This window comes from Cuculus canorus, chromosome Z, assembly GCF_017976375.1.
Source record: "Cuculus canorus isolate bCucCan1 chromosome Z, bCucCan1.pri, whole genome shotgun sequence".
In the NCBI taxonomy this organism is placed as follows: domain Eukaryota; kingdom Metazoa; phylum Chordata; class Aves; order Cuculiformes; family Cuculidae; genus Cuculus; species Cuculus canorus.
The window spans coordinates 14,506,088-14,533,328 of record NC_071441.1 but is presented as its reverse complement, the minus strand read 5'-3'; the positions used below and the strand labels follow the sequence as shown (position 1 = coordinate 14,533,328).

The 27,241-nt window shown below is 39.3% G+C and overlaps 1 protein-coding gene across 6 annotated transcripts in view; it reads right to left on the bottom strand.

Moving 5' to 3' along the window:
* The window catches only part of GLIS3 (GLIS family zinc finger 3), a 159,674-nt gene that overhangs the window by 103,579 nt on the left and 28,854 nt on the right, over nucleotides 1–27,241 (bottom strand). For all 6 annotated transcript variants that reach the window (XM_054055199.1, XM_054055198.1, XM_054055200.1 and 3 more), the window contains exons 2-3: nucleotides 12,901–13,108; nucleotides 6,269–7,376 (exon numbers count right to left, since the gene is read on the bottom strand). In XM_054055199.1, the coding sequence (XP_053911174.1) occupies nucleotides 6,269–7,376; nucleotides 12,901–13,031 (1,239 nt within the window). In that variant the 5' untranslated portion in view covers nucleotides 13,032–13,108. The remainder of the gene's footprint in view (nucleotides 1–6,268; nucleotides 7,377–12,900; nucleotides 13,109–27,241) is intronic.

Below are 27,241 nucleotides of genomic sequence, written 5' to 3'. Positions count from 1 at the left end.
TTTTGTCTTCCCCAGTGTCTGGGCTACTGAGCCTGTAGCGGAGGGGAGACTTCATCAGTCTCTACAACTACCTGAAAGGAGGTTGTAATGAGGCCTTGTGTCAGTCTCTTCTCCCAAGTTTTAAGTGATAGGACAAGAGGAAATGGCTTCAAGTTGTGCCAGGTGTAGACTGCACATCAGGAAAAAATTCTTCACTGAAAAGATTGTCAAGAATTGGAACAGTCTGCCCAGGGAAGTGGCTGAGTCACCATCCCTGGAGTAATTTAAAAAACGTATGGACATGGTGCTTAGGGACATGATTTAGTGAAAGCTTGGCAGTGGTTTACGGCTGGACTCAATGAACTTAAGGGTCTTTTCCAACATAAACGAATCTATGATTCTATGTAAATATGTGTATAAATGTGTGTTCAAGACATGCCATTGAGATCGGTGGAATCACTGAGTTGTGTTAAAACATTAAGTCAGTAAAAATATCTTAAACTAAAACTGAATGCTGAAAAAATGTCAGACTACTTTAGCATATTCAAATGCTTCAGAATATACTTGCATGTGGTTTGCAAAGTATTTAACTAATGCAATCACCTGTGCACAAAAAGGCACGTGGCATTTTTTCATTTCTTAATTACTCTGTACAAATAATCAAATTATTATTTATGATGCTTAATTCTTAGTATTTGTTTTTAAAGACTATCTTCATTAAACTAAAGTGTCTGGGAAGTTCTCCACAAAGCACCAGAAGCATTATTTAAACCTCTAATCCTCAGGAAATCAGTGTCAATCACCTGAATAAAAGCTGATGGTGTGTTTACCTTTGCTTAAAACTGTATTTCCTTTCTGAAGACACAACAGTGCAATGCACAGTATGATCTATTAACTAGTTCTCTCTACCTCTCTCTTCCTTTCTTTAAAACAGAACCATGTTTTCTGGGAATGGTTTCTGCCTGTTTCTGTTGCAACTGTGTCATAACTTGCATTTTGTGTTTTCACTGCAGATATTGTTCGACTTCTCTACCAGTAAATGGAAAGCTCCATAATTTACTTACTTTGCTCCTGATAAAGGTCTAGCCATCAACCAAACAGGGATGCTGAAAATGCAAAGTAAAATTGGCAGAAAAGAGTAGAAGTTATTTAAAATTATTTTATGGTTTGGATTTCCAAACAATTCACACAGACATGGTCCAAACCCACAGCCTTAGCATTAGCCTCCCACCTTTGAAATCCGATAATTTTCTAGTTTAAAATCCTCATATTAAAACCAAACCAAACCAAAACAAAAAATAACCAACCAAAAAAAATCTCTAAATTCTCTAAACTGACATTTCAACAGATACAAAGGTTGATATGGGATGCTACATTTCAAACAGATGATTTTTTTTAACAGTGCTTCATTCTTCTTAGTTTACCACTTATTTATACTTTGGTACAACAATGAAAAAAAATACAAAAATATTCCATTAAAATCATGATAGAGGGAGATGAAAATAAATCTAATGTAATATAATCTTTCTGCTTACCTAGAAGCACAAAGAGGTAATAAATTAGAACACTTTCTGCACAAACATAAGTGTTTATGCAATTAGGATGTTCACTGTTATGGGATTCTTCACAGTCATGTTCTGTATTACAGTGCAACTAATAAGATGTGTGTTTGAAAAAGTTCGTTAAAAATCTGTCTTAAATTTTCCAAATATCAAGTCAAAAGGCAAAAAAGCTGGTTCAAATACTTAACTTAAAAATCAAATCATTCATTGGAAGAACAAGAATAAAATCAGAAATTTCATATTCTGTATTGTAAAATTGAACACCATCTTCCAAGCACATTTATCTAAATATTCATGTTCACCCAAAGAATCATAGAATCACAGAATCATCAGGTTGGAAAAGACCATTGAGTCCAACCATTCCTATCTGCCACTAAACCACGTTCCTGAGCACCTCATCTACCTGTCTTTTAATACCTTTACGGTCTCCCTCAGCCTCCTCTCCTCCAGGCTAAACAACCCCAGCTCCCTCAGCTGCTCCTCATAAGACCTGTTCTCCAGCCCCTTCACCAGCTTCGTTGCTCTTCTCTGGACACTTGTTTATCAAAAAAACATTATACAAGTGTTTTATGTTCTATTTTTTAACCATACTTTCTGTTTTATGTGCATTGTAGATTGATATGTTGTGCATAATTTTTGATATTTAGCAGATGTTAAATGGATGTGGCTTCAAATCTGACAGGAATGCTACCCATTTTATTGGTTTAAATCGCATGAATGAAATATGATAAAAAGTGCAGTGTATGTATTACTATCCCATACTATAAAACAGTAATGGCACTGTGCTGAAGCATAGCTCAGCACATAAAGAAGGCAAAAAGATTTAATTCAGTTTCAAAAGGGGAAGCATTTCTAGTGCACCTGAATGAAATTGCAAAGAGAGGCCCTCAAATTTATCTCTGACAACATGCTGTTGCTATTTACACCATAAATTGTTGTTTGCATACCATGACAATAAGGCCAATAAGCTGACTTAGAGATGTAAAAAAAATTATCACTATAAAAGAAGGAACACTGACTAAAAAATAAGCTTACAGGTACAGCCAAAGAAAGCAAAAGGTCAGCATTTGCCAACTGTTACTGTGGTTTCCACAGCTACCAGGAATTCTCTTTTTTTCTAATCCAGAGAAAAACTGAGGGAACCTTAGATATCATTGTGTGGTAACTGCTGGCAAACATTGCAGATTTTATCTCAACCACTGGTGTACTAACTGCTTGCATTTCAATACAATTTTTTCACTCAACTGTTTCTTCCTTAACTTGTTCCTACAAAGTTCAAGCTAATGCATAGATTAACAAATAAGGACAACATATTTGAACATGCCATACCTACTTTATATAAAGAAGTTTAGGAATAGACACTAAATGTATATTACCACGTCATGAATAACTGTTTTCTTCTTTAAAAAAGGTCACTGAAAAGAAGGCTGCATTCTAGATACAGTAAACTGGAATACAACCTGGAAGATGTTTTAATGAAGAAAGAGACCAAACATTTTAACAGCTGAACTCCTACTGAATGAATGCCTATTCCAAACAAGTCAACTTCAGGTGAGGCCCTTTGCATGCAGTACACCTCAACTTCACAAATTTCCATGTAATAAAGTGAGGCCAAGCATAGCCACCTACTTTGTTTCTCTGTATAATACAAAACGCAGGACTTCATGCAATTCATGCTTATTAAAATTAAAGTTTGTATTTTAAAACAAGATCCAATATTCTGAAAATGGGCAGGAATGAAAAACACACCACGATTTTTCAGTACACAGAGAGAGTATATTGGATCAAATAGCTGTAAACCTAATCTGAACACGCATCTTCAGCAGCAAATTCAGTTAAAGCTGGAAAAAGAACCTCACTCACTGTAAAACAACAATATGAAACAAATCTATCAAGACCAGCAGACAATTATTTTCCACTCTACCCCAGTTACCTTTGTACAGAAGGACAAGTATGTTCTGGGGTTCTGACCTTAATGCTTGTCTTTAAGTTTGGACCTGATTATCACGATAGTCACATGTTTTTATGCGCTGCAATCTGATGTTGTATACAACATGTTTATCTTCCAGAAACAAGGACTGCTCATGCAGAACAAGAAGGAACTAAGGAACAGAGTATTGCTTGTAGCTACAGTTTATCACTTCAAATTTTTGTTACATAGATTAATAGAAACTAGTTCAGATGTAGCATAACAATGTTGAGGTATTGCTCTGATTTTAACTATAAGCCCATAAAGTACTGCAGTTCTAGCTGTTCTTCAAGACTGCTCTCAAATATATGATTTCATCATTACAGAGATATAACAGAGAAGAATAAAATCATTATATGAAGTTCTGCTTGTAATTAGTTGTGCATTTGATTCCACATTATCCCTATTAGTGTTACAATACTACAGCTTAGAAGTAACCCTGACCCTGTATGACTAAAACTTCGCAACACTTGCTGAGCTATCACAGCAATCCATTGGGATACACAAAACAGCACATAATACACTTTTAAAAGTCCACTACACAGAAATAAGTACTGCATGATAAATGAAGAGACTACGACCTATCACAGTCTATGCTTAAGAAGGAGATTGTCTCTTGCAAAATGAACGACCTGTTTTAATTTATCATGTCAATGCATAAATTCATACAAGTTTGGTGAAAAGTTTCATATTTCTTTTGCATAGTTTTTTGTTAATTACAGAAATCATAGTTCATTATCATCTTGCCCAAAGTGTCCTCCCTAACACTTCACTTAAAATCTCAATTTAAAACATTAAACTGAGTTGATACAATTATAAATTTCACTGCTTGGAAAGAAAGGGATGAACCTTGGCTGAAGTACAGTTTCCTAAATATATAGACTTCCAGACCATGGGCCTTTAGCATTAGAAAGTCGAATATGTTTCTTCAAATTCACATCACTTGTGAAATGATAAAGGAAGAAAGCAGCAAGCTGATACTTTCAAACCCTGCTAAAGAATGCCATTTCTGCATGCTTGTCCCTAGAAAGGAGGCCTACGTTCCAGATTTACAGCCACATTAATAAGGTTATTGTGTCACCCTGAGTATTTCAACATCTCATTACATTTCTAAACCTTAAATTAAGATAAGCATGTGGCTGCTTTTTCTGATATGCAAATTTCTTGGCACTATCCAGCAATACTTGCTGAAGCTCAGTAAAATTAATCACATTTTTTAATGTTTATGAAAGCAAAAAGGAGGCCTGATAATCATAAGAAGGTCATTGCAAACAACCTTTCTGAACAGATAACGCAAGGAGTATAGAGCACTATTAGACCCAGTCTTCCTGGATCCCTCATCAGAATCCTCCTGCTGGGAAAACCATAGGTACTTGCATTATTCTTCTTTCAGTGCTTTTACCATTGAAAAAGTGCTATTCCCTTAAAACCTTACTTTCTTGAGTCCTATTTTTTTTTCCTCTTTCTCTCCCCACAAAGCTGACAAGAAATCCCTGAGGAGAAACCAAAATTAGCAGTAAACTCTGATCCAATATATCTGAAAAGCATAAAAGAGAATATTATGGAACTTCAAAAAAATATCCAGACAGCAAAGAGCCTAAGTTCAGGTTCTGGTGTGACAAAAGGGAAGGACAAAGAGTCTACCCAGTGTTGTGACACAATCTTCACCACATTCTTTAAAGTCAAGAGAGAAATCTAGGAAGATATCTGCTCTCTCTGAAGCAGAGCTGTTACTTCGAAGTAACAAAAGTGAAAGAAAATAATTTCCTTTATATACTGTACAAGCAAACATCTACATCACGGTAAGAAAATCATTCAACTAGGCACATGCTAAAATAGAACCCTAGTACTGATTTGTAGTTCACAACATACAAAAAATATGGGGTTTTTTTTCAAGTGAACAATAATCAGCAGTTATTCCCAGGAACTATATATTCACTGTTTTGTTAGGTTATGCTGAGGAGTGGAAACAGCATTGCTGAAGCTGCTTTCTGCTGACACTGAACAAGCACTTACTCAGGGTATGCTAATTGTCATCCAAAATACAGACTATATGCAACATCAAGAACCTGAATTACAGAGACTACAGATGGTTCACTGGAGTCTAAACATAAACCGATTCTAAGTTTTACTGGTTCAATTGCCACCCCATGTGATTACATATGTGTGAGACTGATTTGCAGTGACCCTAAGAAAAAGAGCAAGAAAAACATGACTTTGTAGGTTGAATGCTCACTGCTAGAATCCATTAACAGAGAAACTGTCATGTGTTTTATTCCTACTGTATTCATGGAAACAAGACTGTGAGTCTGTTCTTTGTTAGTAATGCAACAAACAAGTACCTTAACAAATAGCCCACACTTCCTAGCTTATCATGGTAGCATTATGATGGAAGAATATTTGAGGATAAATTGGGCCATTTATTGTGCAGCATTTTTCCCGCACGTATCCTTCATGCAGTTACTTAAGTGCTGATGGTACTTAAGTTTTGCTTTATGAAAGTCTACCACGTCACTTCTGCAGTCTACAGTAAAAGTTTGTAAATTCAAAAAATAAAGTTTTGTCTAATCCTATCTGTCAGTACGTACCAAATTAAAGAATACTTTTCCTATTTAGGTGGAAAGATCATTCCTTCACATATACTAGTCAAAATGTACACCATTAACTAGGAAAACCAAAGGCAGAATTACAACTTCTTTGTATCTTCATGAGCAATAGACAGCCTTTTATTGGTAAAAGAGACAGAATTCAGACTTACCGTGCATTTGTTTGGCTTCTCTCCTGAGTGAACTCTCATATGGATCAGCAGTTTATAACGGGCATTAAACGGCTTGTACCTTCGTGGGCATCCTGCCCAGAAGCAAGTGAAGTCCTCTCCCTTCCTCTGATCTATATGGATCTTCTCTATGTGCCGCACAAGTTCCTCTTGCTGGTCATATAGCGCACCACAGTCAACCCAGCGACAGCCATGCCTGCCACTGAAATCATCTAGCTCATCATCTTCATCAAGAAGGGAGCTTGGGGTAGATGGAGGCACAGGCAGTGGGTGAATATGACTGTGTGGATGCCGGTGCTGATGAGTATGGTAGGGTGGGGGCGGCCCTTGTGGAGGAGGCAGCAGCAGCAGGGGTGGAGGAGGCATGTCAACAGTATGGTCCAAGAAGCCACTCGTCTGTTCACTTTTCAGGGCACCCACCACCTGACTCTCTGTGGGCAGCACACCCTGCTGGATCACCATGTTACTTGCGGTGGCCATCTGCAAGCCAGCTTGCTCCAGCTGCTGCATCCGCTGGTACTCACCAGTCCCGTTCTCAACATGCTCTGGGAAGGTGATGTTGCCATTTGCCATGAGAAGGCCTTTCTGGGCAGCTGGAATAGAGCAGTTTGGGGGTATACAGCTTCCTCTCACTCCCAAAAAATGTCCATAGACCTCAGGCTGAGGGGAGACGTTTACTGGTGATGTCCTGGAGCTGTTGATGTAGGCCACGAGAGACGTTGGGGATGTACGGATGATTGTATTGAAGTCAATCCCAATGCTGTCAGAAAGAGGAGATAGAGAGAGTGCTCTCTTTTTGGAGCGGGCTAATTGAGACCGGGCTGAGGAATGGCAAGGGCTAGAGTAAGAACAATGGTTATTTTCCATGCCATATAAGTAGGATGGCAATGAGTTAGAGACAGAGTTACTGGACACAGATGTTCCAGATGAAAAATTTAGTAAGTCCCCCAGCTCACTGCTGTTTTGCAAACCTTTGTCAGGAGGAACAGAAGGAAGTATCCTGTACCCATGCGACTGCTCTTGCTTAACACTCAAAGTGGACTGACTTCCCGACAAGCTTAATGTTGTAGATTCATGTGACAAGAGCAACCTGGAATAAATGTACAATAAAGTAGGTAAGAAGTTGGACAACTGAGCAGGGTTTCTTCTACCATCACATAAAAATTAAATAAAGACTAATGTGAGAAACATTCTCCCCGATTTTACATACTCAACTTTTGCACTCTCAGCTAACACACCCGCAGGCATACACAGGCAATACATAGTAATGAGGTCACTTAGGACAGACATCAACTTTAAAACTATAAGATGTTGAAGAAAAGTTGCTGTAAACGTTCTTGAAATATCACTGCAGAAATCAATACACATTTTTTCATCAGCTGCGGTGTAAACAGTTTTGGGCTTCTGAAGCCAGAGCATTATGCTCCTGCTTTGTATGAAACTCATATTGAGTTGAGTTGACTATTATTTTTGCTGCCAAACAACAGCAAGAAAACTGTAATAAATATTTAACCTGAATGATTCTGTCAATTGTAATGCATACAAATAGTATATTCCCTACAGAATTAGCTCAAGTTTAAAAATATAGATAATATCTAACTTTACAAACCAAACAAAATAAATGAATAATGTAGAAGAACTGGTTGATGGGGTTTAGTTAGTTTTGATTCGATGATGTATCTGCCTGCAAGTCAGCAATCATAATTTTTCATGGAAGTGTAATCTTGCAGTTATTTTTGCTTTTTCACAGAAATATTAAGAAACTTTTGTATGCTGCAATTGTCCTACAGGTACCTTAAAGAAACCCCAGCCTCATAAGGTCTTAACAATATTGTTTCCCACAGAAAGGTATAAAAGGACATTAGGACCCCTGATATCTAGTTGCAAATTCTGGGTAGAGGCCACCTGGATTTATGTCTTTATGTTTCCAGTTCACCTCATGGCAAACTTGGGTTTCCTGCCAAATAGGGCTGCTACATGTATATTAAATTCTACTTTTAATGGGTTCTAACAGCAGGAAGAATCAGGTATTTGTCTAGATGAACCTGGAGATCTCACAGATACAGAAGCCTCTGCATTTTATGTTTTGGGCTTTAATTTCTGGGTTTATTATTTTCACAGAACACTTTCAAATAACAATAGAATTTCAAGCGTGGATCAAGTACATGGGAAATCTGGTTTCTCTTCTATATCTAAAATGCATTGCTGAAGGTGGACGAGTCAATCATTGTTCCTCAGCTTCTCATATGAAAAACAAGATACGTAATAGTTCTTCAGAACACACAAAGGCTTCCGGAGGTCAAATTAGCTTAAAAAAAAGATAGCTAGTAAGTGCTAACAGGTACCTTAAATACAAGATGTTGAAAACATCTTTATCACAGCTCTAAGTAAACAGTACATGAAATATTTGCAGGCAGTAAGCAAAAGAACTGCCATGTAGGCAAGGAATAATGTAAGCTTATTTACAAAGCTAACTTGCTATAGTCAATTATTTATCATTATTTTACTGCATGGTTTTATATTGCTACAAGCTCCAAATATCTAAAAGAGAAAATATGCACAATGAAGAAAAATAATAAAAATAAATAGTCCTCTCTTTCTTGACACAAAAACAGTTACAGGAAGCACCTTTGAGGAGGCACTTCTACTTATTTTACTTGCTTCTTTTAGTTTCTAAGAGTGAAGCAACTTTTGATGTCTAGTCAGGGTAAGCATTATTGCAGTTGCTTCTGAGTTCTTCAGCATTTTATTATAGACAATGTTTCAGGAAACAAGGATCCATGCAACAGATCTCTTCAGGCTCACAGTTGAATTGTATGTTTTCATCACAGCCCTAACGCAGTGACTGCAGCTTTGGTGGAGATACATGAAACTACTTAATTTGAGAATTGGTGGTAAGCTAAAACTGAGGATCAGAATCCCATTTAAAACAACAATCAATCCAAGAGAGCAAGAACAGATGCTAAACAATGGCTCTGGATAGAATCCCAATGAATATGGCAATGTTTACCAAATATCCATGATTTTGCTTGGCAAAATGGCTTTTCACTTCTGAGATCCATGAACTACCGTTCCGTTACATAGACGAAGTTGAAAGAATGTATGAAAACACTAGCTAAAGTCATTCTAGCAAGAGTAATGAATACAGCTTTCACATTAAGTTCTAGCTTCAGAGGTTAAAGCTGAAAAATCTGTGTCTTTGTTCTTTTATTCTGCCTATCACACAAGAAGTCCCCGAGTAATAGTTTTTTTCCTACTACTTCATATTACAGCATTTTCCACCACCTGAGAATCAACTGGTAAGAAACAAAAGCTGCTCTGCAGAGTCTTTGGTTTAAGGGCTGGATCACACTTCAAGAACACAGTGCAGACATTGCTGAAGAGCCGGAGGAGGGGAATTGGTGTTGAAGGCACTTTGGCTAACCCCTCAGCCCCTTTTTATCCAGAGAGGAAGGCTGGCACAGGCTGACGGAGAGTGGAAGCAATGTCCAGACACTATGTCTGTGCACACAGATAGCTCACGAACAGTGAACACGCAGCTCTAAGTATCATCCAGCTTTGCTGTAGTGAGCTATGGGATGGATGGGTAAATGCTCTCTTGCTCAAAATACTTGCATTGTAATGGATGGTTGGTTTGCTGTATCAGAATAAGAAACATTCTATTCAGATTCAATGTCAGTGTAGGGTACTCTTATGGAGGTTACACTACTCTATCAGGGTTTGAATAGTACTTTCTATACAGAGCACTGAAGGAAAGTGCAATTAACAGGCTGACTACAATTGAGAGAAATGAGAAAAATAGGATTGCTATATCAGGCCAATCTTGTGTAAGATTTAGATCTAAACGGATAATTATTTCTGGAAAAAAAATCGATTCAGGCTGTTTGGTCTGCTATTAACAGGCTTTGTTAAAGCATAGTTCATTATAGGGTAGTCAAATCACGTTAGCATGCTGTGACCCAAATACAGATCCACATTCCTCAAGAGAGCAAGAAAAGTAAGTTTCATTTTTTTCATTCTAGGCTATACATATTTATATCTGGAAAACATAAATAGAGGATTTTTTGCCAGTTTGATTATTTAAATTTTTATTTTCTCTTTTATAAGGAAAAAAAATAATGCATCAATACAACAAGTCTATTTTTGTAATGTCAAGAATTCTAATCAGATACATAGCAGGACCAGTGTAATTGAAAAAGCTACTAATGCCTAAGACAGAGGAACACACACCAGTGAAGCTGAAGAAAAACTGCATTTTAGAAGTCTCTTTATAAGATAAAAATAAAATGTTTGCCCGTAACTGAAAGTATGCAACAACAGCCAGATAATCTGAAGAAGTCTGGCCCTCACTCAAGCCTCTAAATTAAAAAGTAACAAAGATTTCCAGCTCCCAAAACAAAGAAAATTTCTTTAAAACTCATCCCACACTGTGACTAAGTAGTTTTCTGGGGGAAAATTAAAGACACCTACTATGCAAATGAAGGGCCAGCTAGACCACTATGCCAGATTCTCAGACTGTGTTAATTGGCACATTGGTTTATTGTAATCTAAACCACCTGTCAGTTTGGTCCAGCTCTTTTATGACCACTTACAAGAGACTCTTACGATTATTTTCCATTCTCCCTCTGTATACAGAGGCCACAGTGTCAAGTATAACCCAGAATCTTAAACATAAACACGGAAGAGTGCAAACTGTGTTCTCTTATCTTTTCACATGGTTTTCTGCTTTACTAGCTAAGAATCTTTTGCTCTTTCCTAGGTTCTTTTCTGACTTGCGTCAATGTAAATGCCAGTATTACATTTAGTTTCAAGAAGCATAACCCTGAAATCGTTTTTGGGAAACTCTCAAAAAAGATGGAAGAAGGTTTTATCCCTCAGGGTGTATCTACCAAAATCTGATGTTATCTGCAGCAGAACTCCAATTTTGCTAACTTTTTTCTTTCTTCCATCAGTAAAAATCAAGAAAAATTGTTTTGGTTTGGGTCAATTCAGCAAATAATCTGGTTTGGATTAAGCTGCCAGAGCATAGTTCATGATGCTTGAGAGATAGAATACAGAGTTAGTTTAGGCAACCAGTTTAAACAAATGCAGTTTACTGCTGAAGCAATTAAAAAGAGCGTTTTGATAATCTGTGACTTAAATCTGTGACAAACTGACTTTATAACATCTTCATTGATAAATCATTAAAAGAGACTAAAGACACTAGAGCCTCAATTCTGACAGAGTTTCAACTTCAGTTCACCCTTAGTAAATGTTTCTTTAATATAAAACCAAAAAATGTGCAATTCAGTACTGACATAGTACACCCAACCACACATTCTGGTAAAAATAAAAGTGTTTGGAACAGTACAGGCACACCTAAAACTTACTAAGTAAGTAATAATTACTTAATGATATTTTTGTATCATCATTTGTTCTGTCTCAAAGGCATGTCTTTGAATACATGATTTGTCATCATCTTAGCACTGAATTACTTTCCCTGACACAAGAAGCATAACTAATTTTGTAAATTGGTGTGGAGTCTCTGTCTTCACAACCAAAGTGACAGAAATGTCAACAACTATCTTATAGGACAGTAAAGCAAGGTTTTCTTCCAGTTACACAGTACCAATTTTAATTCTTCCAGGCATGTTCCTTGGCTTGTAATAAAGTCATACAGTAAAATGTAAACTATTTTGATAATAAAGACTCTTGTGGCCTTTTATAAATAAGAACAGTTACATTTCAACTCAGTAGGCAACTGCTGCTCAAGTCACATCTACAAAAATGGGAACACAGCTTCTGAAAACACACCAGAATGTTTTCTCAATGTATGTTTAACTAATATTCAGGAATGTGCTTAATGTATTTGTATGGAGGTTGTCAAATGATTCTTTTCCCTTCATTCATGTTTGTCTCATAATCTCAAAAGTTATTTGAGCATTTAAAATTAATTAACAAATATTTATCTATGGTTTAGTGACATTGAAAGGCAACATTTCCAGGGAGAGGCCACAGTTTGTGTTAAACTACCCCTGGGAGCTAGGAAAATGGACACACTTTCAGGGACACAAGTCTACCACAGATGAAGTTAAGTGCCGGCTCAACATAGGCTTCGAACTACTGATCTGATTAATTTAATTATGTAAACAATTAAGCAACTTGAAAGCTAGGGTATTTGACAGGGCGAGAGGAATGTTAGTAGGGCATTTAAGTTTATTTTGTCGGACATGAGTGTTACTTGACAGGCACCAATAGAACACTTTTAGCACTACAGCAAGCTTGAAATAGGTCACTGCCCCTGAAGGTACAACGTGGACTATTTCTGTTTTCATCCTCCATAACAATTGCTGACCTTAGTGCAAAAAATACAGTTAAGTGACTATAAAAATCTTTATCCTAACAAAAAAGCTCTATCAACATAGAAAATCTGTGGCCAAATTTCACCCATGATTTGAATGATCAAAATAGAATTATTATAGCTGATGTGAATTAAATTGCATTGAATTAGATTTCCTGTGGCATAACACAGCATCATTTAGTCAATTTAATCATCAGAAAGGTTGCATTTGAATGTTAGGAGAGGTGAAATATCCTCTTTTTAAAATACTGACTATAAAAAAGTAACTCAGGACCTTGAATCTGACGGGGAAGCACTCAGGGTGGAAGCATCCATGGACGTCTGTAAGCTAGGACTGATCTGGTTGCATGCTGTTGAAATCTGATTAGTAGGACGTGAAACAGGTCCCAGATGTGGAATTGTCATGGGATTGCTGGTGACTATCACATTGTTGCAGATGTCTTTTCCAATGGACTTGCACTGGGGTCCATAAGCAAGAGCTCCTAAAAATAAATAAGGTAGATTAGTGTTCATCTCCTGTGAACCCACGATGAGGCCACAGAACTCACATCACTTTGCAAAGTAGTAAAAATTACTGGAACCAAGTATCTTCAGATGAGGATGAAAGATGGGACCAATGCAAGGATTTTGCAAAATTCTCCAAACACAAAAAGCAATATTCCAAAGAATGAATAGATTATGCATGTTTAAAATATGTCCTGAACTACACAAATTAAAGACCAGGCATTATTGATAAACTCCAGAAAAAAAAGACACTGGAAGAGTCCAGATTAAGGAACACTCCTCAGCTGAGAGACACCCAAGCCCCAAGTGCACCTTTCTCTTAAGAAGGAGAGGAGAACCCAAGGAGGCTGCAGGAACACCACAATGCCTTGAATCATACCAAACTCCACAGCTCCAAGCCATTGCAAACCTTTCCATCACTCCTACCACTAGCCATCCAAAAAGCACAGGCACTACAAGCATCCATGCAAATTGCGATCACTGACATAGGCCTGGTGTGGGGAAGCCCACAGGCTGCACAGTTTCCCCATAAGGAGAGAGTTACAAAATGAAACTTCCCATGTATAAATTATAATACAACAAAAACTTATAGGCAATAACAGTTTTCATTGTTTGGTGTTCTGAAATGCACAACATATCATACATGATACCGGATCAAATTCAGTCATCTCTTAGATCAATAAATTCTTCAATAATGACATTAATTAGTATTAAAGAAAGCTATTTAAGTTATCTGAAAATCTCTCCAGACGTTATTGTAAGAATAACAGCTAGATATAAAAGAATTGCAACAAAGGAGAAAAAAGTAATTTTGCTGGGGGAGGGGTCCTCTTTGTTGACATACAGTATGTGAGAGCTTTGTAAACAGTCAGTTTTAATGCTTCCTTCTTAACTGGCCTCCAGTCTTATTTGTGTGGACTCTGTAGCCACCAAAAATGGGAGAAGAGGGTACATCTGAAAAAGTATTTTGTAAGACAGTAAGTATTAAAGAGGACAGAAAGACCAAAGCATTAAGTAAGACCACGTCAATGTTTTCTTCATGTAGATCAGACATACAGACATAAGTCACCATACCCTTTTCAAGCTAAATTTGTCTTTTTCCATGATACGGTGAAATTTTGGGATGTGGCAGTCCCCAGCTACCATGTGTATCTTTGCCATATGCCACCCTATAGTTGTTGGCACCCTAGTTGGACTAGGTACTGACCGAACAAGCTCAAAGGTTTGCTTGGAAGACTTGTTTCCAGACGGGAAATATCCCAATCCCTCTACCCTTGGGGGTGGCAAACCTTTCAGGCTTCCCTCCACTGGTTTTAGTAATATTATTAAAGACTATTAGAAATCCAGCACTTGTCCTTAAACACAATGGCCACTTTCCTATTGTTTCTACAGCCAGATAAGAGGCACTACTGCATGCCACCTTTTTACGCAGAGACATCAGTTGCACAGTGGTGGATATCAAACCTCTAGAAACCCTCATTAAGTGTGTTTAAATGGAGCTTCAAAGGGGAGAAAAAGAAGGCAAGTACTGAAGAGATTGTCACTTCTATAGGACTCCGCCAAAATCAGTGTCTTTTGGGGAACGTGGGCTTCTTCATACCGGTATCAGCCTCTGAGCCCAAGTCTTTTTTGGGAGACCTTGTCACTTGCAGGTGAACTACACAAAAACTCAGTCAATATTACATTAGTTATAAGCAGTTTTTTCATAGCATGCAATGTGGAATCTTTTAGGGTGCAAGTAAATTACTAAATTATGGCTCAAAAGATTGCCAGATAATGCTTTTTATTGCAAGTCTTATTAAACAGAGTAGTTTCTCAACTATATTATACCACACAGACACTACACATAACTGAAACCGTGATTCTTGGTCTTTATGTTCTTAAAAAAAATGAAATTAGAAAAAAAAAACAAAGCTAGGTAGAGAGAAAGTTCTGAAATTGAGATCGTAAAACTTTATTGTTTTTAACTTGACAGTTATGATCTTAGCTTATGATGGTCTTAAGACTTACAATTAGCAATGCCTTGTTAGAAAGAAATTTCCTCCAAAGCCTCTGGCAGTGTCTACTCTGAACAAGTTAGATAGGCCATTAATCTGACGAGTACTAGCAATTTCCATATTCTTAACTGTTTGCAGAGACTTAACCTTCACAATCAGGAGAAATAAGCCTGAGGAAACACACTAAACAGAATTATTTGACCATTGTATTATGAGAAAATGCAATGTATGCACTTTAAAAGCTTTGAATCTGTATGCACTTTAAATGCTTTGAATTTTGGAAAGGCGGTTTCTTTACTATTATAGTGCACATGATAAATTAGCTTGCACTAATTTCCAGTGCTACTTGTCATTCATTGTATGAAGTAATCAAGTACGTACTTTCAGCAACTGTACTGTGAGACAAAAGAGACTGACAAAGCACAAAGTAAAACAATGTCTCCCTTCAAGTGGAACCGAGGCAAAAAATTATCCAGAACTGACCAGTGAAAACAATACCTCACAGGTGATTAACTTAGCTGGTTTAAAGCAGACAGCAATGAGATCATCTACTTCTATGGAACACTTTAACCACTAAATTTAAACAAATGAAAACAGTGGTCTTGTAATGACTAAACCAAGAATATATTATGAAACAGTCAGGTCCAGGAAACTTCCAGGAGAAAACACAGGCTATATAACAGAACTTTTCAATTAGATCTACAGACATTTATAACACATCCTATTAATTTTGAATTAGTTTTATTTCTATCAGGAAGGCCTTATTAAATAGCTATTTTGAAAGCTACTTTGTTTCCTTATTTTACATAAAAAGTAAGGAGTTAACTGATAACTACCACACAGACCAGTAAATGTTTAACCGAACTAAAATATAAATGTTTTAGCTGCAATGTGTAACTGTGTTATCAGTGACATTAGATTACTTCTGCTTTTGTCTTTGTTAGGAAAATATACAGTATGAGTGTTTTTACTGCATAAAACATACAGCTTTACATCTTTGGTTTAGGCTGCTTCTTCTCTATAGTATTAGTTACTTATACAACATTCTGTTAAGTTTCTGTCTACAGAACTTAACCTGACTGTTCAGTTTGTATTTCTGAACAATGAATACATTATGCAAGCCTCATATTATTCTCAAATAACTAGTATGCATAAGCATAAACTCCACTAATAACATATTAATTCATTTTACCAATATATTAATCTAATGGTAAACAATAACAGGTGAAAAACTAAAAAAAATAAGTTTCACACTTTGATTTTCAGTACTGGCCAGCTCCTTAGAATACCATTGCAATACAGATAGAGAAAAAATTATTAGTATAATCAAATTGGAAATATGCAGATATTTGAAAGAACAAATGACAACTGTTTTGGAATTAGAGATAATACTTTCTAGTTCCATGCCATTGAGAAATTGCTGTTTGAATCTGATCTAAATGAACACAGAACACATATCTGTATGTGTGTGACAACACAGATTGTTTTTTTCAATTGACTTGCAAGTGGCATTACTGAGGAACAAACCAAAATATAATATTGTTAAAACTTCCTCTTACATTATGAATTATAGCACTGAAATGAAATCTATAGGAAAACACTTTGCTCATTAAACAGTGTCATGCTCAACTGCAAGATAAGCAGATCGATTCCTGCACTGTTGTTGGAATACTTCTTTGATGATACCACCTCACTGAAATGCAGAATTGTACCACTGAACAATTCAGAGACTAGTGTTACAAAGCATATCAATCACTGCCCTGAACAATAATTTTGGAAATAATTAAATTACTTTCTATTTTTGTAGAATCTGCACCAAACTAGAAAGGAAAGAAGTGTCTCCCTATGCAAGAACAGACAACTGTGGAGGGGCAATAAGAAAACACTTAGGAAAAATAATTCTCTAGACTCTAATACTTCACCCGCTACAACAGCTTTCAGCACTGTTTAAGTTTCACTGCACATTTATATGCTTTTCTTCATATGAGATATACATATATAGCACTTTTTCTAGTATTTTTTCTATTAAAGGCTTTTTTTTTCCTCAATTTTAATTCAAATATGCTCAGATCAGATAATTTTTCTTATCTCAATATCCTTATGGTTTTGGAAAATACCATGTAGGAGCTTTGCTATCTGTAATCACGGGCAAGTGCAAATCCATTACGCAAATGACTTTATCATTCCACTTAACAAAGCAAGTCAGCATAGCAACGTATCCTCTGTTCACACAGTAACTTCTGATCACTTGCTGTGTCCATCAGACTACTATCTAACACAAAGGCAACCTTCCTCATGCACACCTTATATTTGCTCCTCCTGTCAGCCTGGCAGTATGGCCAGTGAGTGATACTGAGAAGAAAGAAGTAGATCTTGTACTTCCTCCAGGCCTCAGGCAAAAGGAAGATCTTTTAGTCTCCTTCACCAACTTATATGCAGGCATGCTAGCACCATCCAGCAGAGCACCAAGAGTAAGGGAAGAGACATCAGGTTTATGCTGCCTTAACTCAAAGGATCTATGACCGCTTCTCCCTAATAAATCACGCCACCAGCTGTGCAGGAGCCTTTAGTAAAGGACAGAAGAGCAAGGAGGTTACTTTCCACTTCCAGCATGGACCAGATCTCAGTCTTTGCACCATGACACATCGATGCCAGACTGCATTGCATGTTACGAACCAGCAAGAGACATTCGTTTAGCGAAGAAGCATACAATAAAGGCTTTGTTCAATATTAAACTGTAATCTTCTGTGAGGCTACGTTTCTAAAACTTTACAGAAGGTACTTGACCACTGCCCCTCAGAAAAGCGTCTTTACTCCTTTAGCAGATGGAAACCATAAGCAGGAGAAAAGAAGAATAAATGCCAACCTGTTGAATAGTGATACTAATTAAGAACAGATGGCAAATAATAACATGGAAAGAAACTGGCTTTTGCAGTATGCAAGCAGGAATGTAAGTAACTTGCAATCACATTCGGTATGTTTTTGTTTCCCAGATAAGAGTCCATTGTTCAAGGATATTGAAGGGTAATTTTTAAAGCTGCACTGTCCCCGAGTTTCTGATAGTACAAACAAACTTTTTTCCCTTGCATTAAATACAAGACCCCATGTAATGCTCTTTCTCTTAAAACATAATAATAATGTTGTCCTAGTTGTCAGTTTAACCAGGCAGAAATAAGAAGCATACAGCATGCATAACACGTATTCTAGGAGGTTTTATACTCAGTTAATTAGTTTAACTGTTGCTTTCATGGTTCAGTTAAAAGTTTCATGCTTCATTAAATAGCAATGTATTTTATCACCTAAAAAAACTTCTCAGTAAAAATACAATTGTCTTTTCAAATTATAATCTTGTTAGCTGATGTATACATTTCAAGCATGTCCAGTTGTCCAGGTCTCAGACTGCACGGCATGCCCCCAGCTGGCACTGGAAACAGAGGGCAGCAGGGGCAACAGCTGCGTGAGGTGTGGAAGATCTCCTCAGTCTGGTGGCAGAGCTGCGAGAGGAAGCAGACAGGCTAAGGAGCATCACGGCGAGTGAGCTAGAGATAGACTGGTGGAATCACACCCTGAGCTCCCTGAAACAGGAACAGAGACAGCCACCAGAAAAAGTCCCTCATCAAACCAGTTCAGTATCCTCCCCCAATGGTATATAGGCAGGGATATAAAGGGATGTAGTGAGTGGAATGAAGTCCACCAACAGGGCAGAAATCGAACCCCCTCCTTGCCCACACATCCTCAGGTGCCTCTACACAATAGATAAGAGGCTCAAGATGTGGAAGACCGACCGGAGGAAAATGTGTGTGATAACTCCACTACATCAGAGGAAGGGCCAAGACCAGAACGACACATACCCCATATTACTACAACCGCCACGAGGAGGAAACGGCGAGTTGTAGTTGTAGGAAACTCCCTGCTGAGGGGAACAGAGGGTCCAATATGCTGAGCAGACCCTACACACAGAGATGTCTGCTGCCTCCCAGGAGCCCAGCTAAGGGATATTGCTAGGAAACTTCCCAGACTGGTGAAGCCCTCAGACTTCTCTTACTGTTCTCTCTGTTACTACTCTTCCATGCTGGAGGTGACAAAGCTGCAGTATGCAGCCCAAAGCGGATTAAAAGAGATTTTAGGGCCTTGGAATGGCTAAATAGAGAATCTGCAGCCCGGGTCATTTTTCTACTCCCTCCTTCCAGCTATGGATGGTGACACTGGAAGGATCAGACAGGTCCACTCTGTTAATACACGGCTCCATGGCTGGTGTCACCATAATAACTTTGGGGTTTTTGACAATGGGATGGCCTACATGGCACCAGGTTTACAAGTATCACATGGAAACCACCCTTCTCCGGTGGGGGGGAGGAGGAGGTCTTTGCTCAGGAGCTCGCAGGGCTCATTGATACGGCTTTAAATTAAATGTGAAGAGGGAGGTGGATAATATCAGTCTTGCCTATGACAAGCTGCGGAGGACACACAATGTGGGTGCTGGAGGGACAGGGTGCCAATATGGGCCCTCTGCTGCCCTGGGGAGTCCTGTGGAGATAAGTCAGAGGCTCCTGAGGTAGAAGGTGCCAGGAAGGGAACTCCCACAGGACACCTCAAGAGAAATAAGGGGTCTTCCACCAAGAGGTGATGCAGCCAATAGCCCAGCTGAAATGCCTCAATGCAAACGCACAGAGCTTGGGCAACAAACCAGAGGAGCTGGAAGCTACTGTGCTGCTAGAAAGCTTTGATCTGGTTGCCATCACTGAAACTTGGATCCGATGACTGGAGTGTGGCTCTCCATGCCTACTCGCTGTTCAGAAGAGACAAGCCAGGAAGGAGGGGTGGAAGCATCGTGTTCTTTATCAGGAAATTGATAAGAGTGTGAAGACCTGTCTTCCAAGAGTAGCCACAAACAGGTTGAAAGTTTGTGGGTCAGAAAAAAAGACCAAGGCAGCAAAACGAACCTTGTAGTTGGTGTATCCTACAGGCCACCTGATCAAGGAGAGCCTTCTGATGAACTCTTCTTCCTCCAGCTACAGCAGGATTCATGCTCACAAACTCTCACTGTACTGGAGAACTTCAACCACCATGACATATGCTAGAAAAGTAGCACGGCAAGCTGTAGGCAATCCAGGAGACTACTAGAGTGCATTGAACATAATCTCTTGACTCAGCTAATAGGCACCCCTACCTGAGGGGATGCGATACCCTGATGATCACCAATACAAGTAAGGGATATGGGATAGGCAAGGTGTATAATCAGGACCCTACATTTCAGGAAAGTCAAATTCCAGCTCTTCAAGGAAGTAGTCAGCCCCACCCCCTGGAAAACAGTCCTCAGGGACAAGGGAGCAGAACAGAGCTGGCAAATATTTAAGGATGCTTTCCATAAAGCACAAGAGCGCTCAGTCCTCAGATGTAGCAAATCAGGCAGGGAAGGGAACAGGACAGCATGGCTGAGTCAAGGCCTGCTGCTCAAACGGAAGAGCAAGAGGGAACTGCACAGGCAGTGCAAGCAGGGACAGGGAACCTGAGAAGAGTCTACGGACGCTGCCTGGTTGTGTGGGGCTGGGGTCAGGATGGGGTCAGGAAGGCCAAGGTGCAGCTCGAGTTGAACTTGGCAAGGGAAGTAAGGACTAACAAGAAGGGCTTCTACAGGTATGTCAACCAGAAAAGGAAGACTAAAGAATGTGTACTCTGACTGACAGATGAAAATGATGACTTCGATCAACAGACGAGAAGACTGAGGTACTCAACAAATTCTTTGCAGCATTCTTCACTGGCAACTGCTCTCCTCATCCATCCTGGGTTAACAGACAACAAGTAGAGGACCAGGGGGGAAAAGCCTCTCCCTCTGTATGAGGCAATGAGGTTTGGGACCACCTGAGGAACCCAAACATATGTAAGTCTATGGGACCTGACGAGATGCATCCCAGAGTCCTGAGGAAATTGGATTACGTGGTTGCCGAGCCGCTCTCCATGATATTTGAAAAGTCATGGTAGTCAGGAGAAGTCCCTGGAGACTGGAAGAAGTGTAGCATGGTCGCAATTTTTAAAAAGGATAGAAAAGACTACCCTTGGTACTACCGACCTGTCAGCCTTACCTCTGTGCCTGGGAAGGTCATGGAACAGATTCTCCTAGAAGCTATGCTAAAGCACATGGAGGACAGGAGGGTAATTCAAGACAGTCAGCATGGCTTCAGCAAAGGCAAGTCCTGCCTGATCAACCTGGGGGCTTTCAATGATGGGATAACCACTGCAGTGGAGACGGGAAAAGCAAAGGATGTGATCTGTCTGGACTTCTGTAAAGCTTTTGACATGGTCCCTAACAACATCCTTCTCTCTAAAATGAGATATGGATTTGATGGGTGAACTGTTTGGTGGATAAGAAACTGGTTAGATGGTCATATTCAGACATCGGCTCGATATCCAGATGGAGATCTGTGACAAGTGGTTTCCCTCAGGGATGCACACTGGGACCAGTGCTGTTTAATATTTTCATCGATGATATTGACAGCGAGACCGAGTGCACCCTCAGCAAGTTTGCAGATGACACCAAGCTGAGCGGTGTGGCTGACACACCAGAAGGACAGGACGTCATCCAGAGGGACCTGTGTGAACCTCATGAAGTTCAAGAAGGCTGAGTGCAAGGTCCTGCATCTGGGACAATCTGCAGTTTCCATACAGGATGGGAGATGATGTGATTGAGAGCTGCCCTGCAGAGAAGGACTTGGGGGTGCTCCTTGACGACAAGCTGACATGAGCCGGCAATGCGTGCTCACAGCCCAGAAGGCCAATTGTATCCTGGGATGCATCAAAAGAAGTGTGGCCAGCAGGTCAAGGGAGGTGATTCTGCCCCTCTGCTCCACTCTTGTGAGATCTTATCTGGAGTACTGTGTCCTGTTCTAGAATCCTCAACATAAGAAAGACATGGAACTGTTGGAATAGGTCCAGAGCAGGGCTACAAAGACGATCAGAGGGCTGCTGGAGCACATCCCGGGCTGAGAGAGCTGGGGTTGTTCACTCTGAAGAAGAGAAGGCTCAGAGGAGATCATATAACAACCTTTCAATATTTGAAGGGGGCCTACAAGAAAGCTGGAGAGGGACTCCTTACAAAGGCATTTAGTGACAGAATGAGGAGGAATGGCTTTAAATTGGAGAGGGGAAGATTTAGACTAGACATTAGGAGGAAGTTCTTCACAACGAGGGTGGTGAGGCACCAGCATAGCTTGTCCAGGCAAGTTATGGATGCCCCATCCCTGGAGGTGTTCAAGGTCAGGCTGGATGGGGCCTTGGGCAGCCTGATCTAGTGGGAAGTGTCCCTGCCTATGGCAGGGGGGCTGGAATTAGATGATCTTTAAGGTCCCTTCCAACTCAAACCATTTTATGATTCTAGGTCTATCAGACACTGTCAAAGTCTGAACTGCTACAGTAGCAGTCTCTCAAAGCATTATGCAAATCTCATTCCACACGCAATGGAATTTTTTTTTTTTTTTTTGCCTGAAACAAAATTACTTTGTCAAGAATATGGCTTGACACGTTATTTTCATAACTAAAAATTTTCTGCACTGATCTCTGGTTGTTCCATCTTCACAACTATCAGCTCAAAACCATCGCGGATTCAGTAGTTGTGGTTGTTTTGCCAAAACATCAGAAAGTTATGTCCTTAAGGAAGCATAATGATCAATGAAACTAATAGTTGCAAAGATAAAGAGGCCAAAAGCCAAGTGCCACTCACAAAAAGAAACTTTCAGGGCTAAGAGAATACTTTTTTCCTACCATAAAGGTTTACTTATGCAGAGTATTCATTTTCTCTATTCAGGATACTAGTTACCTCAGAGCAGTTTAGAAGAACATTTTCCAGACTGAGAAATTATTCCTTGAATGTACACCTGCATGATTACTATGACTTCTCTGGAAATTTCTACTACGATCTACAGATGCAATCTTGTTCCATGGAATAGATGGTCAGTAAGATGCACTGCAATAATAAAATTATATTAGTTCCTGTTATTTAAGCTGACTTTTAAAGGAGGCCACTATCAGCATCCTTCATGTTACAGATTATTTAGACTCCTTGAAAGCTGAAATGTTATTACATCATGGTCCAAACAAAACCTTCAACTTGCCAGTCTTATCTCTTTAAGTCAATGAGAAGCAAACCCTGTGAAAACTACACAAACAGCCACAAGTATTTTAAATCTGTATTGTCACTAGAATGACACTCCTCTCAAAGCTTTAGATATTCTTCTTTCAATTTTATTCTTCCATTATACAGAGACATTGTGACCAAAAAGAAAAGACCAAAATAAAGCTCATTCTGTCTTGTTAAAGTGAGTCCATTTGCCTTCCACAAAACCAGGGTAGTAAGAGGGAGGATTATGGCCACTTGAATGGCTTAGGCACTGTAATGGTAATTCTAGCTCCTGTCCTTACCTGTCATCCTTGCCAAAATTGATTTATGGAGAATGACATCTTAACCACAGGTATTATTTTGTGAAGAGGAGGCTGCTGTGTTGGCAGGGTTTGGCATCCAAAGCTGTCTACTCAGTAAGGTCTAATGTGAAGACACAGGAAACCACATTGGCATACCAACGCAATGGGGTGTGTGCATGTCTGCTAGGGCTGTCTGAAGGGCAGAAAGAAGTGTTCATGGATAAAGGCATAAAAAAAGCAAATGTACACGTGCTCAGCTGTGCTGAAGGATCTTTCTTAAAGGCTGGAAACCCACACAAATGTCCTGACAGACAATGAAATCTTTTTAAGAAGGTAGTCATCCCAAATAAGTATTTCTCTTCCATACCTCTCAAAAAAAAAAAAAAAAAACCACCGGTACCCATCTTTACATTAGTTTGATGGAGAGAATGTGCTGTATAAGAGCAAAATGTTCATAACTGATTATGCGGTTTCTGAGGGTTTCATCCTATTGACTTTCAGTAAAGTTAAAATGCCAAGTACATAAGTAGTTTTTACAAACAGAACCTGGCCTTATGAGCTGCTTGGGTAATTTTTCAAACTTCTGTCATATGCAAGTGTTTTCGTATTCCTCTTCATACAAAATATTGTGTGCTTCTTTATTATTCTGGCGTGATTTTCATGAAATTGCAGGGATTGAATTCCCTGCAATTCAGGGATTGCAATTCCCTGAAGTTAATGTGAATAGGATATAAATCAGAACCTCTTGCAGTCAGCTGTGGTTGTATTTCACTGTAACTGAAATACACACTCTACTCTACGGCCTGTAAAACCTCATGTTAACAAAACACGTTTGCTTTTGAAGTACTTCTGAAGTGCATGCTAAAGGTGCAAAACAAAGTCCATTACACTTTCAAAAGACCCCAGAAGACCAAATAAGGCCAAGAGAGTAGTGAAAATGCTTATAATTGAAGAAAAGACAATAAGCAGAATAACGGCTATAGCATTTTTCCTTCTTATAACTAGCTCCTCTTCTTCAAGCGACATTCAAGAATCAAGCCTGTGCAGGCAGGCTGAATGAAGAAAGCGTGTGGATTTGTAGTGTGGGTTTGGGAGTTTTCAATGCCTAGGTGTTGTAGGTTAACCTTGGCTGGCTAATAGATGCCCACTCAGCCAGTCTTTCACTCCCCACCCTCATCAACAGCACAGGGGAAGAAAACAAGATGGTAAAGCTCCTGGGCTAAAAAGGACAGTTTAATAAAAAAATCAAAAGCTGCATTCAGAGGCGATGCAAAATAAGGAATGTATTCACTGCTTCCCATCAGCAGGCAGCTGTCCAGCCAATGTCTGAGCAGCAGAGCCTTAGTACAAGGAGCAGCTGCTCAGAAAGACAAATACTATCAGCACAAACGTCCCTGCATTTTTGTCCTTTCCCTCAGCTTTTATCACTGAGCATGACATTCCAGAGTATGGAATATCCCTTTGGTCAGTTTGGGTCAGCTAACCCAAGAAAGCCTTGACACTGTTTAAACACAACCCACCAAGAGCCAAAATAGTGGTGTGTTATCATTGCTGCGTTATCAACATTGCCTAGTCACAAACGCAAAGCACAGGACTACATGGGTTGCTGTGAAGAAAGTTAACTCCATGCAGCCAGACCCATTATACTAGACATGGAAGAAACTCAAAGAAACATCAGGAGACCGCTCTGGGAGAGGCATATGTATGGAGAACAAGCTCAGAAAGGTGGAGAGGAGTAAGGAGGGGAAGCACTTCCCAGTGCAAGTCTGGACTTCAGGGATCACTCCAAACTTTGAATGTACTTCTAAAAACATTGAGCCTACTTTGAAAAAAAACCCAAATGCTTTTGTGACTATTTTAAAATATGTGAGAAAAAGGAAAATTGAACATTGGATAGGTATTAAACATTCAGTTTTCTGTTTAAATAATGTAGCTGTAGGACTTCACAAGGCTTACAGTTTCAGGAAAGAAAGTCACTAGTTTCATAACCACATCTTATTGGTTTCAGACAAAAGCATGAACTTTGAATATGAATACTTTCACTCTGAATGAGTCTTGAAAAGACAATTTCTGCTTTTAAATCACTATTACACAAAGTTTGTTGCTTTTTTAATCAGCAATTATTTTTTTCAAAATTATGTTTCTGCCTAAGAAATCCAAGCAAAGAGGAATTCTGAAGTCTCAGCCAAAACTGCAAACAGAGCTAAGTGTCACAGGCACCACAGGGGTGATCCCATTTCCTCATGCACACCCTTTTCAGAAATTATAAATACTATACGACCAAAATTCCTTCCCCTGCTCTTCTCAGGTGGGCATGACTTGGATGTGGAAAAGTTACTTACCTAACACGCCCTGAAACAGAGAGTCAGAAGGACAGTAGCTCCTCAGAATCAGGGCAGTGGGCCAAATGCAATGCTTGGATGAAAAACAGTGACATAAATCGCTCCTCCTTCAGGACTAAGAGGAGGAGCCCAACCACAGCCTTTACTCTTGGTCGCTCCAGGAGGACTTCAGCTCTGCACCACAGATACAGACACAGGTTGTAAAGTGTCAGCCTATCTCACATAAATTTAGAAAGAGGAGCAAAAACTAGGATATGAAGCAAACAGCCCAGAATTATAACTATCTCACAGGAATGTTGTGAGGGAAATTAAGCCAGGAAATGAACTTCAAATAAAACTTCCAACAGTTGCTCAGAGATCCTCCCTTTAGGTCTGGCTTTACTTCCATATAAACACTGAAAGCACTAGGTGCACACACCAACAGGTATCCTTCATTTTTGTAGGTCTTCCTGACTGTTCTCAGGATCAGAAAAAAACCTTTAGAGCTGAGACTGCCCTGCTCCTTCTGCTTCACATGCCATACAACTCCTATTTAGCTTCCTACGTGAAAAGGCCAAAAGCACATATCCAGAGAGAGTTTCAATGGGCCTAATAACTGTAGGAGACACTCCAAATTTGTCAGGTGAAACAAGGTTGTAGATCCCTTTACAATTCTTCCTGTTAAAGGTCAAGTGCTGAAATCTGGAAATCAGCAGCACTTCTGCAATGCCAAACAAACAAATCTTAAGGCCTACCTACATAACTTTGACTGTGATTTTTTGACCCTAACCATAATCAGTAACCTACTCAATGGTCCCTTTGGTTTCTGTTCCCAAAGAGGTATTGGTCAGTTTCAACTCTAACTTTTGCTTTACGTTAATCAGATTAAAGTTTTCAACAAATTATCTTGAAATAAAATTCTTGGGTCATTGTTTAATCTCATTCCACAAGAAGTGCAACACACCATGGTCTCTCACAGCTGCCTGAAGAATAGCCACAAACAGGTTGAAAGCTTATGCATTAGAACAAAAGACTAAGGTAGGAAGAGGAGCCTTGTGATTAGTGTATACTATAGGCCACCTGATCAAGGGGAGCTTACTGATGAACTCTTCTTCCTCCAGCTATAGGATGCTTCACACTCCAGCTCTTGTCCTACTGAGGGACTGCAACCACCCTTACATATGCTGGAAAAGTAGCACGGCAAGCTGTAGGCAATCCAGAGACTACTAGAGTGCTTTGAGATAATTTCTTAACCCAGCTAATAGACAACTCTACTCAAGGGGATGCAATACTGGACCTGATGGTCACCAATGCAAGTGAGATCATCAGTGATGTCAAGATGGGAGGCAGCCTGGGCTGCAGTGATTATGCCTTGGTG